This window comes from Halichoeres trimaculatus, unplaced genomic scaffold (genome assembly GCF_033239565.1).
Source record: "Halichoeres trimaculatus isolate MK-OKI-2021-1 unplaced genomic scaffold, fHalTri1.1 fHalTri1_scaffold_18, whole genome shotgun sequence".
NCBI classification, from domain to species: Eukaryota; Metazoa; Chordata; class Actinopteri; order Labriformes; family Labridae; genus Halichoeres; species Halichoeres trimaculatus.
This window is the reverse complement of record NW_027437196.1, coordinates 15166646-15185163: the sequence shown is the minus strand read 5'-3', so window position 1 is coordinate 15185163 and position 18518 is coordinate 15166646. Positions and strand designations below refer to the sequence as shown.

At 41.2% G+C, this 18518-nt stretch overlaps 1 protein-coding gene across 1 annotated transcript in view; it reads left to right on the top strand.

Moving 5' to 3' along the window:
• The window catches only part of LOC141807391 (junctophilin-1-like), a 47295-nt gene that overhangs the window by 254 nt on the left and 28523 nt on the right, over positions 1 to 18518 (top strand). The window contains exons 2-4 of the mRNA XM_074693362.1: positions 1381 to 1474; positions 1595 to 2101; positions 4682 to 5450. Of these exons, the coding sequence (XP_074549463.1) occupies positions 1723 to 2101; positions 4682 to 5450 (1148 nt within the window). The 5' untranslated portion in view covers positions 1381 to 1474; positions 1595 to 1722. The remainder of the gene's footprint in view (positions 1 to 1380; positions 1475 to 1594; positions 2102 to 4681; positions 5451 to 18518) is intronic.

Below are 18518 nucleotides of genomic sequence, written 5' to 3'. Positions count from 1 at the left end.
CCCTCTCCATGTCATCGTACTTGTTTCCGGTCGAGTTGCTCCGGGCATTTGAATTATTGACTGTAAATAACAATTTGTTTGAATTTAACATATAGTCTTCGGTTAAAATTCACATTTTTATTAAGATTTTTTTTTTTTTTTAAGTGTTTAGAAAAGGTCTCCCCCCCCCCCCCCCCCCGTCCATACACACACACACACACACACACACACGCACACACACACACACACACACACACACACACACACACACACACACACACACACACACACACACACACACACACACACACACGAAGAACAAAAAGCAAATAAAAAACGAACAAGGATATAAACAAACAAAAATAAAACTACATTTATAATAATAATAATAATAATAATAATAATAATAATAATAATAATAATAATAATATTGTCGTCATCATTATTATTTTCATTATTTTCATAAAAATAAAAATATAATAATGTACAGGGTGAAATAAATACGAGTGCATCAATAATAATGGTTGTTAAATTCACATTTTCAACGTGCCACTTTAAGCCGTTGAAGTTTCTTTTTACTGAAACTACGGAGTCAGTTTTAAAAGCTATACCTTAAAAGGAAAGACCAGACCAAAATCTGAAATCATATGTCACTCCAACAGTTCAGCACTTAACAGCACTTAGACAGCAGAGGTCGCTGCCATCTGTTCCTTCAAGCCACTGTAGGTCAGCACAAGTTGGCTTCTGGTCAGCTGTGAAACAAAATCAAATTTTAAAAGCTCGGGTTGTGTAACGTGAAATAAAGTATTGCTGACTAACTGAACAGATTCATATTTTTTATGTTTTTTATGTAAGACTAAGACAACGTTTTTTTCAAGCGACACGTACATTTGCAAACGATGCCATTCATCCTTTGTAGATGCACTAATGTTTATTATGAACACATTTTGAGGTAAATACATTTTGAAAAGGAATAACGTCTCTGAATACAGCCAGCTATGCCACTGTTTGAAATCTTGTATTCTTTTTTAAAGTTGTGGTAGACGTAAAGGCATTTAATGCTACATGTTTGGTGCGTAATGCTGTAATTTCTACTACATATTAACGCATGACAGAAACCTCAGACGCTGCTGTTATATAATTATGGTCAGTATGGTCGAAAACATGAATCCCATCCATTAATCAAATCACCCACTGAGCCATGATAAACAAATGAATATCATATCTTAGTTAGCAAAACGTTTTCTATGTTGCCTGTGAAAAGACATAAAGTGAGATGCGTTTTAGGATGACTTGAAGAGGTGTCTTATTTTGGGGGAGTTGAGGTTTCCAGAGAGAGGGAGAGGAGAGTGGGAGGTCCCTGTGGTGTGACGTTGCGATTGGCCCTGTGTCTTTCTTTAGCAGGGATTCGGCGCTTCTCTCTCTCCCTGTGTGATCAGTGGGTGAGAGGGGGGAGACAAGCAACACACAACGGAGAACCCGGCGTGCGCCTCCGGTAAATGACGCCCACCATTCATACCTTTACACTTACCATTACGCATGCCTTTTGAATTGCATGTCAGTGTTTGGAAGCACCATCCTGTTTCCTCATCACCCTATTTTTGTGCTCCTATAGTCATCTTCTGGCTTCTTCTTGGCTCATCCTTACACCTTACCACCGGTCCTGGATCCCTCAACCTCGGTCCTGGAGACGCCTGAGTCTGCAGCAGCGCACGATCTGCTTTATTTCCAGCCTTTATCTGAATGACGGGCGGAAGGTTTGATTTCGACGACGGCGGCACTTACTGCGGGGGGTGGGAGGATGGCAAAGCCCACGGACACGGCATCTGCACCGGACCCAAGGGCCAGGGCGAGTACGCCGGGTCTTGGTCGCACGGCTTTGAGATAGTTGGGGTGTACACCTGGCCCAGTGGGAATACCTACAAGGGCTACTGGTCCCAGGGAAAGCGGCATGGGCTCGGTGTGGAGAATAAAGGCAAGTGGATGTACCGCGGGGAGTGGAGTCACGGTTTTAAGGGTCGGTACGGCGTCCGGCAGAGCCACAACACACCTGCTAGATACGATGGGACTTGGAGCAACGGACTGCAGGATGGATACGGGATCGAAACCTATGGAGATGGCGGTGAGAAACTCTGTCTTGTTTGTGTGTGTGTCGCTTTAACGCTGGTGCTTATCGGTGTGTTGTGTTGCCTATGTGCGAGGATGCTCGGAGTCATACTGAGGGAGGCTGATGGAAATACATCAGTGCATGAATCTCCATCTGATATCATCTGACTGGAAACTGAGATTGCGCACTGCGCACTGTGGTCAAGCATCATCATTAACTTCCCCAGCCCCCCAAAGATATGATTTATCACCCCAATGATGCACACACTTTAAGAGACAGGCTTCTGTCTGATTCCGATAGCCAACTCATTTGGCAACTACCGGTTGCTCCTCATATGACAGAGAGGGAGGAGAGAGACTCCTGCCAACTCAGGGGCACCATGTCCCTACTAGAAGGAGTTTGGAAATCATAGCAAATCAGACTGTGTGGAGCCAGTTACAGCCTGACTATCACGCACTCCTCTGTCACTGTCACATTGGAGACTTTATGGTTTTACTACAGCTGTTCAAAACTGGATATTCTGTGTTGATCTCTACACTTTCAACACAATTTCTGAGCCCAGAAATACTCAAGTCTAGAAATTATAGCCCAACTCTTACTTTCCTCTCTGACAGTTTAAAATTTCAATCTCGAATGACACACTTGTTGTAGACTACTTCTATAAATCCCAATGGTTTCAGTGAAACAAAAATCTGAGTGCAAGTGTCAAGAATTTCTTGGAAATTATAGCCTGACCATCATCCACTTTCTTTCACTTTCACATTTGAAGCCTGGTTAAGTCAAGGTTTCCTGCATAAATCTCATCACTTTTCATGAAAGAGACTTTTTGTTTTGTTAAAATGTTTGTACAATTTCACTTCCCAGTTTCTATCAAGCTTCACAAACTTTGAGTAATCCAGCACTACTGAAAATACTCAAACTTACAGTTCACACAGTAAACCGTGGGAAGTAATGTAATTGATAAACTGCAACCCAGAGGTCAGTGCATGCCTCTCTTGATCTCCAATCAGTGGTGTTTTCGCAGATCGTCTCAAAGCCTCATGATCAGTGAACAACCATCCTGATTGGCCCACAATTCAAGCGCTCTCAAGCAGTACTGTTGGTCTGTTACGACTCGTCCTCTGGTTTTCAAACATCCCAGTCGGTGGGTGATTTGTGAGCATCATCTCTCTAACAGAGGCCTTATGGTGCAGGATAAATGCCTCACATATGACAGTTCCAGAGGGGCCGGGCTTGGGAAATCAGCTGATCCTAGAGGATCTACAGAACATCTGGCCGTCTGACCCTGCAGCATCCTGATAACTTGATCTGCAGGGTCACTGATTTGAACTGCAGCACAGAGCCAGCCTGTTAATCTCACACTGTTTATCCATCTAAATTCCTGCTGGGGGCTAGTATATCATTCTCTGTTCTACAATCAGACCATTATGGCTTATTTCATTGTGTTTGGTCAATGAGATTGGAGCACAGGATTAACAAGCCTTTCTTATTATCAGGATTGGGATTGTAATATGATGCTACGAAGAAGCTACAGTAGGCTAGCACATGCTCATTGGGCTCAGCAGCGCCAAATGGGATTAATGAAGTATTCCTCTCATTATGTGACTCACAACGATTCCCTGCCGTCAGAGACAAACGGTGAATGTGCCTACTGTCAGTGGGGGAGTTAGAGGCTGCCTGAAAATAGGCTCCTAGCTGAGTGATTCAGATTCATCCCAAGTGATCCTCGGTATCAGTACCTTAATCAAATTTCTGTGATTGAGTTAGTTATGCTCACAGTCCCTGATCTGTGGGGAATCAGGCAAACATTTCATCCACCGACATACTGTGCTTCACCCTTACAGTGAGGCTCCACTTTGTGCTGATGTAGAGATTAACTGTCCAACAGAATGCAAGGTAGGGAAATGAGAAAGCCTGTCAGTGTCTCTAAAAGTACCAACACAAGAAGAGCCTTGCTGAGGTAAATGTTCCCCAAGTTCAGCAATTCCGACATATGTAGCCACAATTGTATCCAGGACTTTAGAATTTGTAGTACCTCTGTCTTCCTCGAAAAGTTGGTTGAAATTCCCTCACTGCAGATATTTTTGAGGCTTTCAGGTAATTCAGATAAAAGACAGTCCCTTTTCTGGAAGTGGGCCCGGTGAGACAGGCAGTCTGCACACAAGCAACAAAAAACACACTGAGGCAGCAAATTCAATGTCGTTTGTTCTCTCAAAATCATTTTGAGACCACTGGTGATTGTGCTTTATGATGCTAGCCAATTCTGAACTTCTCTATTTGGATTAAATCTGTGATAGAGAGAATATCTACCAGAAAAGTGAGGCCCGACCAAGCAAAGCAGAAGAATAAATGAAAACATTTTCACTGAAAGGCACATGATCTGTATGAAAATAAAGGTATTGTGAGTGACAAGGAACTCAGTCTACAATGTTCTTACCTCTTTACACACCAGTAAATACATTTCAATACATTACCATAAATCAAAGACTGTGGGCTATAAAATGAGATATATTGGAAATGCTGTTTTATGTGACCAGCTGTGCCCCATAGTTGTTGTTTTAATGATAATCTGACCCGTGTCTGCCTGTCCCTCAGGTACCTATCAGGGCCAGTGGATGGGTGGGATGCGACATGGCTATGGCGTGCGTCAGAGTGTTCCCTATGGAATGGCCACAGTTATCCGCTCTCCTCTGCGTACGTCTCTGGCCTCCCTGCGCTCCGAGCAGAGCAACGGCACGGTGCTCCAGGACCTCTCCTCCCCTGCAGACACACCGACAGGCAGCCGTGGCGGCTTCGTCCTTAACTTCCACTCAGACAGTGAGGTCGTCACTGGCAAGAAGAAGGGCCTCTTCCGCAGAGGGTCTCTCTTCGGCAGCCTAAGGCAGTTGCGTAAGTCTGACTCTCGGACCTCAATCTCAAGTAAACGCAGCTCTGCACGCAGTGACGCCGCCATGAGCCGCATCAGCTCCAGTGACGCCAACTCAACCATATCCATCGGTGATGGCGAGCTGCCAGATGAGGACCTACCTCTGGAGGACCATGTGGATGCCACCACAACTGAGACATACATGGGCGAGTGGAAGAACGACAAACGCAATGGATTTGGTGTTTCAGAGAGATCCAACGGGATGAAGTATGAGGGAGAATGGCTTAACAACAAGCGCCATGGGTACGGGTGCACAGTTTTTCCAGATGGCACCAAAGAAGAAGGGAAGTACAAAAATAACGTGCTGGTTCGTGGAATAAGGAAGCAGTTGATTCCTCTTAAGAACCCCAAAACCAAAGAGAAGGTGGATCGGGCTGTGGAGGGGGCACAGAGGGCTGCAGCCATTGCCAGGAGTAAAGTGGAAATAGCAGCTTCCAGGTAAAGTGTTTACGTGTTCACGCTTCTGTGTGTTCATGAGGGTGTGTGCTGTGTAAACAGAAAACAGACAGGGTGGACATTCTTAAGAGTTTGTTGCCACCAATGAAAAGTCAGAGCAGTGGCCTTTTTGACAAACATCTCCTGGTCTGATTGAAGGCTCAGTCTTGTGTAAGCAGAGCCCCATGACAACAGCACCGACCTTTATACATCAGCAGCACTCAAGGCTTTTGTTTAGCCGGTGTGATCGTCCCTGGAAAAGGTTCTGTTTCTATTCTCTGCCCATATCTTGCATTCTCAGGGAGAGGGGTGAGGCATCTTGTGTAAGGGAGAGGTTTGTGTGTCTACAAGTTTGTGTGCGTGAGCGGTAAAGCCATACCTGCGCCCTGCCAAGTGCGTCTCGTGTGCCCAATAACGATACCTGCGCCTCCTGCCAAGCATTGCTCTGATGTGGCATCTGCTCTTTAACAGGTGGATGAGATGTGACCTTTTCATTTAAAGCCTCCCTCCTACTGGGACACAGTTCAGCGTACGCAGCATCACTTTGACATCCTCTGGTTCCATTGCATCAGGGAATTATTAGACTCAGGGCTGCAAGGATGTGTACAAGCTGTGAAAAGGTCTCTGTGCAATCAGGCGTGTTTGATTTTTCACTCTCACTGTCTCTCTCGCGAGGTGCAAATGAATTTTTATGCACAAAGAAAAACAAAAGGACAACTGATGCTGCAAAACATTAGTCATTTTATTTTATTTCTTTCAACACAAAGGATGTTGATTAACATACTAACAGAGACTGGTAGTTATGAGGTAATTACCCAGTCAACATTAAAAGCAAACTCAGTGGTGCATAATTTACTTGATCCCTATTTAGTCTTTAACTTGCTCAGCACAGTTACATTTGAATTCATATTTTGTAAATATTTTTCTCCATGACTCAGAAATGTGTTTGATAAATAAGAAACCTACCTATTCACAACTTTCATTCACTTGTTTCACACATGCTGACTCTCACTTGACCCATTTCTCAGATATTTTGCCATGGACCAAATAAAATTGTTTTGGTTTTTTGGGGGGTTCTTTTGGCATTGGACAGGGCAGCTAATGAGAGGTGATAGCCATGGAGTGTAGAGCATGGAGAATGACATCCAGCAAAGGGTCACGTTATTTACACTGTAGATTCTGCACATGAGCAACATAGTTTAACTGCTAGGCTAAACCACCACCCCATAAACCAAAGGCTTTGAGAAATTCGACCTAGTGATGCTAATCAGGATTGCCTAAGATCATCACGCTGGAGCATGAGTAGCTGAACTAGGGGTAGTAATTTTCACATTTAAAACGATACAGTAAAAAGCATTGGTACCATATTGTTTCGTATCAGCACTTTTGTGTGTTCATGTGGTAATAAATATATATTTTTTGATAAAAAATCCTCAAAGGTTTTCAATTGAACAAACTTATTTTTTAATATGTACTTCCTCACAGTCACAATGATGCATTTAGGTACCTTAACATGGTAACGTTTGATTTTATGTGAATGGATACTCAGTATGACAGACGGAAATCGGTCAGTACCAAGCGGCAACCTCCAGTCTAAGAATGGAGACAACGCGGAAGCGCTAAAATCTGCGGTTCCTTGAGTGTTTGCTTGAGGCTCGCTCCGGAAGTACCGGAAGTCACACACCAAGCCAAAAAAAAGCCATTTTCAAAGCAGAAATTAACCTATTTACAGTCTCTAATTTTACAATTGGCACACACTGTACGGGGGGTGAATTTTTTTCTAACCCGGCCGTTCAGAGGATATTAAGATCGCGAGCTCCCCCAATAAGAGGCAAAGCTCAGGGTCACGTGACCGACAGGCGCCCTGTGGCTGGACATGTAGCCCTTGCCACTACCAATATGGCCGCTATAGCCGGTGTGCTTCATTTTTCGTCTCAGAAACAGACAGGTGACGTCAGCGAGACTACCTCCATGTTTTATATAGTCTATGGTCCGTACCCATAAAAGTACCAAATTTGGTACCCATCCCTAAGCTGAACTAAATTCCTTAACTATCTGATTAAATGTTTTGAAATGGTCATCAAAGTTGTCATGGAAACATGCTGAATTTTCTTTTTTTATGACAGTCAGCCATTGGTAGGCTGGGGATGCACCGATCCAGCTTTTTGAGTCCCAAGACTTACACAGATACCTCAGCTTTTGTATTGGCCAAAACTGATGTGATCAGATACTTTTATTTATGTAACATTCTTTATTCCTTAATTTGAGGATGAAACTGAGAATTATGTTATGCTATGGTTTCGGCTATTTATCACTGAGATTTGATCTTCACCGATATTGATACTTTGAGTCTGACTGGACCGATACCCGATACCAGGAATGAGTCGCTGCATCTCTATTTTTAACATGAAAAGTGAAAATGTGATCTGCTGGTTAAGCCAAAGAGTAAACCAGGGAGTCACCACTTTTTATAAGGTTCATCCCCTGGGCACATTGAGTCTCATTATCACATCATCTCACACCAGTCGTACCGAGAGTTGACAAAATAGAAGTTGAAATTTCAGAGATTGGTCGTCAGTGAGGTACATCATCTGGGGACCACAAGCATCTCTGATCAACCGCAACGTTCATAATGACACATGAAAAATCAGGGGATTACCAAAACATCAGGGAGTGAAATTTCGAGACAATCCATCAGAATGTTTTCAAGATACAAATAGAAAAACAGGGCAAAAATGAGTGTTTTAGGGCATTTGGCTGTTTTTAGGACATGCTACACAACAATAGTTCATCACTGTGTGATTTGATGAATCAAAATGTGTATCATTTGATCACTGTTTTAGGAAATGATTAATCTGTTGATCCAGTTTTCTGTGAATCTGCAAACTAATCTATTCAACTGATGAATAAAATATACACTCTCAATATTGCATAACACCGGAGACAATGAATGGTAATATTCTGTCTCGGTGATGAACCTGCTCATTTACTGTAATACAGTAGCAGAATCCATGAATAACTGCTTTTACTATAATATCCAAAAATGTTTTTTAAATACAATAAATCCTATCCTGCTGAGAGGAAGAGAAAGGCTTAAATCTGCAGAGTCCAAGCATATAAGATAGAGATTACATAAGGTGGATTTAACACACTAAATACTTAAACTACTGCATACTGTTTGTTTCACAGGAAAACAAGACACAGTTCTGAAAGACAGAGGAAGAACTATGCATTACAGGAACAATTCACAGCCGAATAAAAGACGTGACCTGATGCATAGTGCGAAAGCAGCAACAGTGAAAGCACTCAAGCTGATACAAAGTGTTTATGGCAGCAAACAAGGTCCCCTGTACTGTTGTAAGTGATCAAATTACTGTCTGGTATTTGCTGCTCCATCATGTGCTCCTGAAAAGAAAATCTTTCCTTTTAAGAGGGTTTTTTGTTGTTGTAAACAGCCATGATGGCAGACTGTAACTGTTGTGTGTAAGCAGGTTATGTAAGTCTCATTATACAGTGCAAGAGGAAAGATGCACTCGTATCGATCCAGCTCTGGTCACATGATGCTCAGTCTTTGAATGTGGAGCGAATGCGAAGGGGAAAGAGGAGAGGGAGACAGGGATGGTGGAGGAGACAGAGACAGAGAGGAATGGATTGAAGTGAAGGAGTCAGGGGACAAGATGTGATTCAATAAGACAGGGGGTGCAGCGAATTTGCTGAGCAAGTACTTCTGGGGCAAATGAAAAGAAGCAGAAATTTAAAAACCTTCACAGAGTGGACACAACTGCCCCTCCCTTTACAGAAGAGCTATCCCATCAGCCTCCAGGGTGGATCTGATGACCTCACGCCTGTGACCAGCCAATCGATACAGAGCTGGCGAACGCTCTGTGGCTGTGACCCCCATTCACTGTTAGTTTGTCAGCCTTATCTATGTCAAATGGACTTCTACACACACACAAACGCAGTATGCTCTTGTGTTTGTGAGTGTGTATTTGGGTGTGTGTGTGTGTGTGGTGGTGGTGTCAGGGGCCTGTGCACTGAGATAAGTGGCTGTGCCTTTGAAACGTTTAACGTGTCATGATGCTTCCCTCATAGAGCGTTTTTGTTACAGAGCAGCATTTTAGGTGTCCTGGTGGCTCAGCAGGATGATAGTTTATACTCAGTGGAATCTCCTGTTAGATCTGTCCTCCACTGAAAACCTCCTCAGGCTCACTCACGGTGCTGTCCTTTTAAAGCAAAAGGCATTTAGACAAGTGTTAAAATCCAGTCCTGCAAAATTAGCCAAAATGTCTACATATTTGATTTCGAATGCTTTTTCTGACTTCCTTATCTGAAGTTGATGAGGCACTCTTTCCCACCCTACTACACTAAACATGGTTTAAATGCCAAAACAAATACACGCTTAGCCAGTCCATGCATGCAGGCCAAGAGTGTATTTCCATTTGAATTCACTGTTTACCCTGCAGGCCCTGTGAAAGGTTAACCAACATCAAACAGCCTCCACATAGAAAGGCATTAAAATGATGCCTCTTTCTATGAACAGCAATCAGCAAAACTAATGATTGATTAACGTATGGAGCGTTTGCCATCCTGTTGTTTCTGCCCCTGCTGTGACAGCTGTTTGGATCCTTTGTTTGTCTCACACAGATGGATTCATGCAGAGGGATTTTAATACTTTGGTGCATGAAATAAAATAGCTCTTAGCATTGCTCCCTGCTGTAACCCAGAGTAATATAAAAGGAATAACGCTGCTTCACCAGATTGTAGAGGTGTGAAGAACAAAACTACAGGAAGACCACCAACAATGCAGTTTTTACTGTCATTAAAGTCTCCTTGTACTTAGTGTATAGGGAAGTCAAAGGATTTTGAGTTTACTTTATGGAAAAAAGTTATATGACTACCACTGAGGTAATTAACCATATTTATGGTTTCAAAAGATGACTTTATAAGTATCAAAGTGCAGCAACTATCAACAATTCAATCAACCATTATATTGCACCACATGCAAAAATAATTTATAACAAAGTGCTTTACATAAATAAAAATCAATAAAAGAAATCTGACTTTCCCATTTCCCCATTTTTATACAAGGCATGAAAAATACGTCACAGTTTTTAGGCTTGATTAAAAAACATGAGCTAACTAATTAAGGCAAGTGTTGGAGTTTGTATTATTCCAAATTTTGATACCAATATTTTCACTTTTACTGCAAATGAATATCGGCTCCAAATATTGGTTATGGGCCTCCTTGACTACTAAAAATCTGTATCCGTATCGGCCCTGAAAAAAACATATCAGTCTGTCTCTAGTTTGAATAAAAAAACAAAATAACAATGGTAATAAAATCCAGAGGTAAGAAAATACTCATTGATCAACCAGATTTCAAACACTTATAGATGATCATGTGAAATTAAAGACGATATGATGATAATACTCTGATGGATCCAATGAGATGGAAAAATGAATCAGTAATATTAGAAACTTATAAATTTTACATAGAATTAACAGGTAACTGATTAACAGATGGACTTTAAAGTAATAAGATTAAAAAAAACTGTATAAATCATTTGTTAAGGAAAAATTGAAGCATTTATGAGGATGTTAATGTTTCAGCGTAACTCTTTTCAGACTGAATTTTTACCCACAATGCAATGTTCAACATTTAGTTTGTAGTCATGAATTTTAAGTTTACATGATTTATTGAAGAAATTGGGCTGAACTGACTCAGTTTTACTGTATCTATCATACAGTAAAACTGAGTCGAGAGAAGTGATACCTCTGCTTGTCTCACACACTCCTAAATACATATACACACATCGACTATCTATGTACCTTCAGCAATGTAGAGCCCCCCTCTCTCTGAACAGAAACATCTTACACATATACACACTTAAGACCGATGCACACACTGAGGGTACATGGGGTGTCTGCTGCTCTGCTGGTGTGTCAGCAGTGAGTACTGACTAAATAAGGCAAGGCATCAGTTGGCTTATCAGCACCAGCCAGGAATATATACCCGTCCCACCACTGATATAGCAGCCTGCCATCTCTCTCACACTATCATCTCTCCTGAATGTGCATGTGAGTGCATGCATGTGTGTGTCCATTAAACTGAGAGGAAGAGATTTGAAGAGAATAGGAGAAAGTGTGTGTTTGGATATGGGAGGTGATAAGGTTGCTATCACTTGGCAGGAGAACAGTGAAAGTGTGCAGTGTGTGTGTGTGTTTTGAGGGGGTGTTTGTGTCCAGGGATGTTTGTTTATCACCTGCTGTGTGATGACCTCAGCCACTCAGCACCTGCCCTTTTTGGAGAGAGTTATAGATCAGCCTGTGTTTTAACATGTGAACAAAATAATCCCAACCCGCAGAACATCATGCAAGATTCCATTTCTGCTGTCCCTTGATGCAGATGACTTCCTCTGCTCTAAATACGGGTCGTGGTGCATTCGGGTTCATTTATTCTGTGTCTGCATCTGCGTCTGTTTGATGTCAGTGCTTGAGGTGCCACTTATGGACTTCACATGAAGTGGCGCCACACACCTTTTGAAAGTATGTCAAGTTGGTGCCTTTATGAAGTGACAGAATGTACAGTAGCAACAAGGCACCGAGCATATAGTTACTGTAACTGTGGGGAGGATCACACTGAGATTGAACCAAACCACAGCATTCAATATATTTGCTGCTGACATGTCTCATATTCATTGCAATATGATCATGTGAGGTCAGACATTTATTGCTGACTTGAAAAATAACCACCCACATGAGCCACAATTTATCTTTAACAGTAAATTTAATGACCGCAGTCAGTGCCATCTTGTACATAAGCTATAAATAATGACGCTGCTGCAAAGGCCCATGCATCAGGACTGAGTTGTTTTATCAAATTACAGGTCGTAACATAATCTTATTCTGTACTTCACCACATTTACCTTCAATAAAGTTATAGTTAGCCGGCTGAGAGATGTCAGTGAATGAAACCCTGTAAGCATCTTAATGAAAGCCTAATGATGTGTTGAGCTGTGAGCGGTGGCTTGGAGTCATTATGTGTAATGAACATCAATCAAAAACTTCCGTTATGTAGTTTTTCCCTTAGACTTTGGTCCTGCTAGCAGCATGATTGGCTCTGATTGAATTCATTAAAATATCCAAGGTCAGCTGTTGTGAAGCAGCACCTGTTTTCTATAAGTTTGCCTTCACAGCACTAACAGTGGGTCACATCAGGTGTTTTTCAACCACAGGAGTTTTCCTTATGTTATGACCACAGGAACTAGGGTCCAAATTTAGGTCTAGGGGAATTGATCTAGCCCTTGAAACAGTCCTGCCTCAGGAGTAGTACCTAGACCTCCAGAGGTCTAGGAACTATGGGGGCCAGGGCCTGCAAGCTGAATGTTTCTGAATGGTGGAGCCCCCACAGTGTTTTTATTTCTCCCTCCATCCGGTCACACTCATCTAGGATTGTCTTGGGGTTAAAACCTCCTAAACAGGACATATTTTGAACTTTGGAAGCTTTTAGCTTAGAATTAGTGTAAACATTAATATGCCTCATATGTCTTTACTTTATTGATGCCTTAATTTCTGTCTAATTCCATAATCACGTCAAACTTTCTCCAGTCTTTGGTTTGTGGCTAGGTGTCTTAAAAATGAACAGTATTCTATTCCTACCTGGCACATTTTTTTTTTAATTCATAGAATCACAACGCACTTAATCAAGATGTATAAAATGAAACCTGGTGAACATGCGATAGTACTCCTTTTAATTTCTAGCCATCAAAGCCACTCAGTTTAAATGTGCATCTCAACATGCTACCATCAGCCTTCACCCCAGTGCTCCACTGCAAGGCGGCTGAGTACAGACTTATTCAGACCACTGTGACACAATAGTGGCACAGATTCATGCAACGGTGTAATATTGTTTATATACACTTTCTGTTTCTACTTAGCATAGGTCTGTCTATTTTAAATATTTTCAATTCAAGGATTTAAGAATGTGAATTTAAGTCCAATCTGTTGCAACAGAGTGGTAAATATTTCAAGCTTTGCTCAATAAAAACTCAAAAAGAAGAGGTATTTAAAAGAAATAGACCAAAGTTTTAGTGAAAGACACTGGGCTTTATTCGCTAACAGTGTGTATGCGCAAATATGTCCTTAAACCGAGCATATGAACTACTCTCTGTAAAAGAAAAAGGGCTTTATTAGAATTCAAAAATAAAAACTGTGAATTGACCGTGTATGAAATAATCATTACACTGATGCCTTTTCACCCTTATCATACTTAAAATAATGAATCTTAAATTATTATTTTTTTTTTTGCAATTAAAAACATGACAATGTTCATACTGGAATGCCACGCACCCGCCTGTCAATTTAGAGCGATTTTGATTACCTAATATACTCTAGGTGATCAGAACAAAATTAGCTGGTGTGTCAGGTTTTTCATGTGCAGAGTGAATTAGGCCCAATGTGCTTCATTGAAACTGAAAAAAAGCTACAAGACATATTTTCTGCCTTTGATCACAGCTCAGGATTCTTTAGGGGGGCTCTGGGATGGACATTCACTTTTCAAGAGGGGCCGAGGCACCCCTTGCCAACCCTTTGGATCCACCCCTGCCCACAGCACCGTAACATAGCATTACAGACATGACAGGCATGGCTGTAACCTTGTTATTTGTTGATCATATCATTAAAGGTCCTAAATATAAGAGAGAGAGCTGAGTAGATACAAAACAGTTAATATGCGTCATTATGTTTTAATTCATCACTGATGTAGAAAGAAGTCAGAGAAGAAATTTTAAGAGTACGTTTTCAGTAGAAGCGGAAGATGCTATTTTTCTCTTCTTAATATTTCTTCTCCCTGGTGGGAGGCGTTGGGAAGGCGAGAGGAGAAAGAAGCAGTTTAGCAGAAATCACCATCCTACATGTCCAGTAGCAGGACTTACCACAAAAAGAGAAGGTTTCATGAGGGTAAAGAAAGTGCCCTGGATGTACAGAGCGTTGTATCTCTGAGGGTTTGGAGGATTGGAGGATTTGCTGCTTTGTATTTACACTGTATGGCAGCTTTAGTCCCTGGAGAGTAGAGCAGAATGGCCTGTGGGAAATGTCTGTGTGTAAACGTGAGTGTAGCAGTGTGCCATGTCGACAGCGGCGGTGATAGGATTGAGTTTCACCGACATGCCTTTTGCACTGTGTGGCTGTGGTTTGTAATCTCTCTGAGAATGGTACATAGTTTTGCAGCTTCTCAAGAAAGGCTGCGATGAGTCAGGCAGGCAGGCGGGCGGGCGGGTGGACAGGGAGAGGTGGTGGAGGGGGGAGTCATGTGAAGTCCAAAGCTTCTATAAAGAGGTTAACTCATGTAGTGGTATGCCTGCAATCATTAAAAATTTAGAAGAGCGTCTTGTTGAGAAGCTTTACTCCATTTCGTCAACAATCTACCATTCACTTGGTTTATAAAGAATTTTCCACAAGACCATACTCCCTGCATTATGTAACTGTGAATGTGTTGCACTGCTTCTTTCTTGTAGTGCACTAACTGTGTATGTGAGAGGTGTATGAGAGGGAGAGAATCAGTGGGGTGAGTTAAATATTGCATTAGATACACTGACTTGAGATGTAAAGACATTATTTAGTATGCCAGAGCTCCATGGAGATCTGTCAATGTGTTTTTATGTGTATTTGAACCCTGATTTGACTGGGGAAAGGAAATTATGTTAAAAAAAAAAATCTAAACACTCTGCAAAACCCATCTCAGAAACACATTAAGATGAATTGTGTGCCTTGTACGTGAGCATATGTGGTTCCTGCAAAATGTGACAGCTACTATAGATAAGGAAATAACACTATATGGCACATGGTAAGATTAGAACAGGCATTAGCTAACAGTGTGCTATCTTAACTGTATGTAAAGTAACTCTGAAAGACAGAGAGCTCTCAGATTTAGTCAAGCGGCCAGGCTTCAAGTGCCTTTTACTATCTATGATGAAGATGATTTTGTTAATGAGAAATGTTTCACCAGGCCGTGGGCACTTACATGTAAAGCCAATAACTCATAAAGTAGCATCTCTGTAATGTACTGAAGTTTTCAACCAGTTGTCCTCTAGAGCAGTGATTCCCAACCAGGGGTATATGTATCCCTAGGGGTTCGCAGACATATTGCAGGGGGTGTGAGGAAACATTTAATAATTTGTTTTCAGCTTGAGAGTACTGAGATAAGCCCATCATTACAATGGTACTTGTGCACTACAACTAGGCTGTTTTCCAAACCACCCACTACATACTACATGTGAATGTAGTATGTAGTAGACACTACATACTACCTACTGCTTTTGCATGTAGTATGTAGTATGGCTGTTCTGTTGGGTCTGTTTTGTAGTATACTATTCTGGTTTCCAGAAGGCCTTTGGAAGGCAGAGCTACAGATGATGTTTTGGGGGGGTGCCTTTAATATAAATATACAAAACAAGCAATTGGCAGATCTTGGCATTTAGTTATTTTGTTAATCATACAAAACAGAATCATCATTCTTGATTTCTAATCTTACGCCAAAAGTTATACGGTTTACTGAAAATAAATCTGAAAGGGATTTTTATTTTTTACAGCTGATGAAAAATTACTTCTATATAATCCATGTATGGTTTGAAAAGTGAATAAGTGGTTTATATGGGATAATGATGTGTAGAAGTAATCACCTCTTTACGACCGAGATGACAAGATTAACTGGTGTTTCTTCGTATCACTTCACTTCTACCTCACAGACCGTCTAACGTTAGTGTTGTGTTGTAATTGTAATGCTGATAAATTCCAGTAGATGGTGGTAATTCACCAAAACCTGTCACTCGCATAGACAAACAGCGTTAGCGCCGTGCATTATGGGAAACAGTATGCCAGGTAGACTGGTCCGTTGCATACTGAGAAATTTTCCTGGATCAGTAGGACATCTGAGGATTTTTAGTATACAGCAGATTTTGCAAGTTTTAACATAATACCTGCTACAAACTGAATTTCAGCCATAATAGTAGGCACCGCTAGTGTAGTAGATGGTTTGGAAAACAGCCTTAGTTTCCCCAGGGAGACAATAACCTGTTGCACAGCTGCACCAAGATCAAAACAGTTCTTTACCTATTATCCCTTGGTCCGAATATTACTTTAAGTGTTCTGTTTATAATTTTGAAAGTTTAAATGCCTGTTTAAAGGAGACTTCAACAAAGCTCAAATTTTTTGTGGTAAATTGTACAAGAGTAACATATCAAAGGTGGGTTGATTATTTTGATTCTGTGTTTATTCATTTATTTATATAACTTATTTATTTTAAGGCAACACATTATTTATTTTTATGTTCAGTTTGAGTTAAAAAGAAGAAAATGCCACTTTTTTTGTCAATAAATAACATCCTAACTCAGTCGATTTTTGTTCTGATTTTTTATCTCTAATGTATCAGTCAGATTTTACAAGCACTGCCATGAGAGAGGTTTCCATGGCAATGCACATACATGAACAGAGTGTGTTTTTCATGTAGGTTGGAAAAACAACATGCACCCTCTCTGCCAGAGCCATCACCACTGATGGGGAATGAACCTGTTTACCTTCTTTTTTTTCCAAAACAAGCAGACTGACGTGAATAAATTCACGAGTCATTAATCTGTAGTATTCCTGTGCAACGGAGAGTTAGAGCAGACTTCCTGTTGACCTCATCGTGATTGTCTTTCATCTTGATCTCATGTAAACAGTTTTTATTAAGGAAGTTACCCACAAGGGTGTTTGAAGATTTGTGATATATAAAGGACATTTTCAACCATGACATTTCAAATTTTACATTGAATAACAATGATGGGTCATTGTGTAAGCATCATGATTCTACATTTTATTTTCCGGGACACTGGTCTGCTCATGTTGTATAAAGTGACTCTTTTCCTGCTTATTCTTCCTGTTTTTTTTTTTTATTATTGTGTTTTTATGCCTTCTACCAAGGCCGTGTGACTTTAACCTCTGGATACTAATGTGCCCCGCTAAATCTGTTCAGCCACTCTGATTGGCTAGCTAGGCAGCTTGGCCTCCAGATGTTCACGGATTGGATTATGGAAGTATCACTTCTCTCGTTGTTGTCAGAGTATTGCTTTTTCCATACACGCTGAAAACCCTGTCTTATACATGCAACCACTCTTGTTGTGTCACGCAGACATGAATCTGTGGATGTGGTCTTGTTTGATGAGTGCTGATTTTTGTCTGTAATCGTTACTCCAACTCCAGGATATTTTATTCATAACTGTCCCTTTTTCATTATATTCTACTGTACTATAAGGTTGCAGTGTTTTAGAACTTAACCTACAAATAATTATCTGTTACAGTTGATTTTAGAGCCATGGCTGTGAAAATGCAAATATTCTAGCTTTAACGTCACTTAGTGTTGTTCTTGTGGTTGTTCTTGTGTGTTGTCCACTTGGTCTGTGTGGGATACAGCGTACGAACATTGCATCACAATTTCTTCTCTGTGGGCAGATGTAACCTAACACTAATGCTTCCTTGGCTTTGCACTGGAGAGGAAATTGATGGTTGTGTGTGTATATGATTGTGTGTGTGCACACACTCGGCTGGATGGTGGTGGGAGATTGGAGGAGAGAGCACAGACCATAATTAAAACTATTCCTTAAGCTCAAGTGGTTGCCAGGCAATGTGACCTTTACTCTCACAGGTTCAGCTCGGATGTTGAGCCTCGTAGTTAAATTATACCCACCACGGAGTGGCTGTTTGTGTGCCTCCGTCTCTCTACCTGTGTGTAAACCCTCTATATTATACGCACTTGTTTACATTTCCATCCAGACGTATCAAATTGTTGCTTATTTGTGTGTAGTACATGTAAGTACAGTAGTGTGTAATGCCAGCTTGTTCATTTGCAAATTCATTAATACAGCCAGGATGCCTAGTTGGACAGCTTGCTCAAGTGTCTCTGCTGGTTACCATAGTTACTGCCTCATCGCCGTCATCATCGTGTCAACCATTTGTTGATTTTCTTCATGAGGAAGTGGAGTGAAGAGGCGTTGTTGGTTTAACATTGTGTTTATTCATCCTATAAGGCTTGTGCAA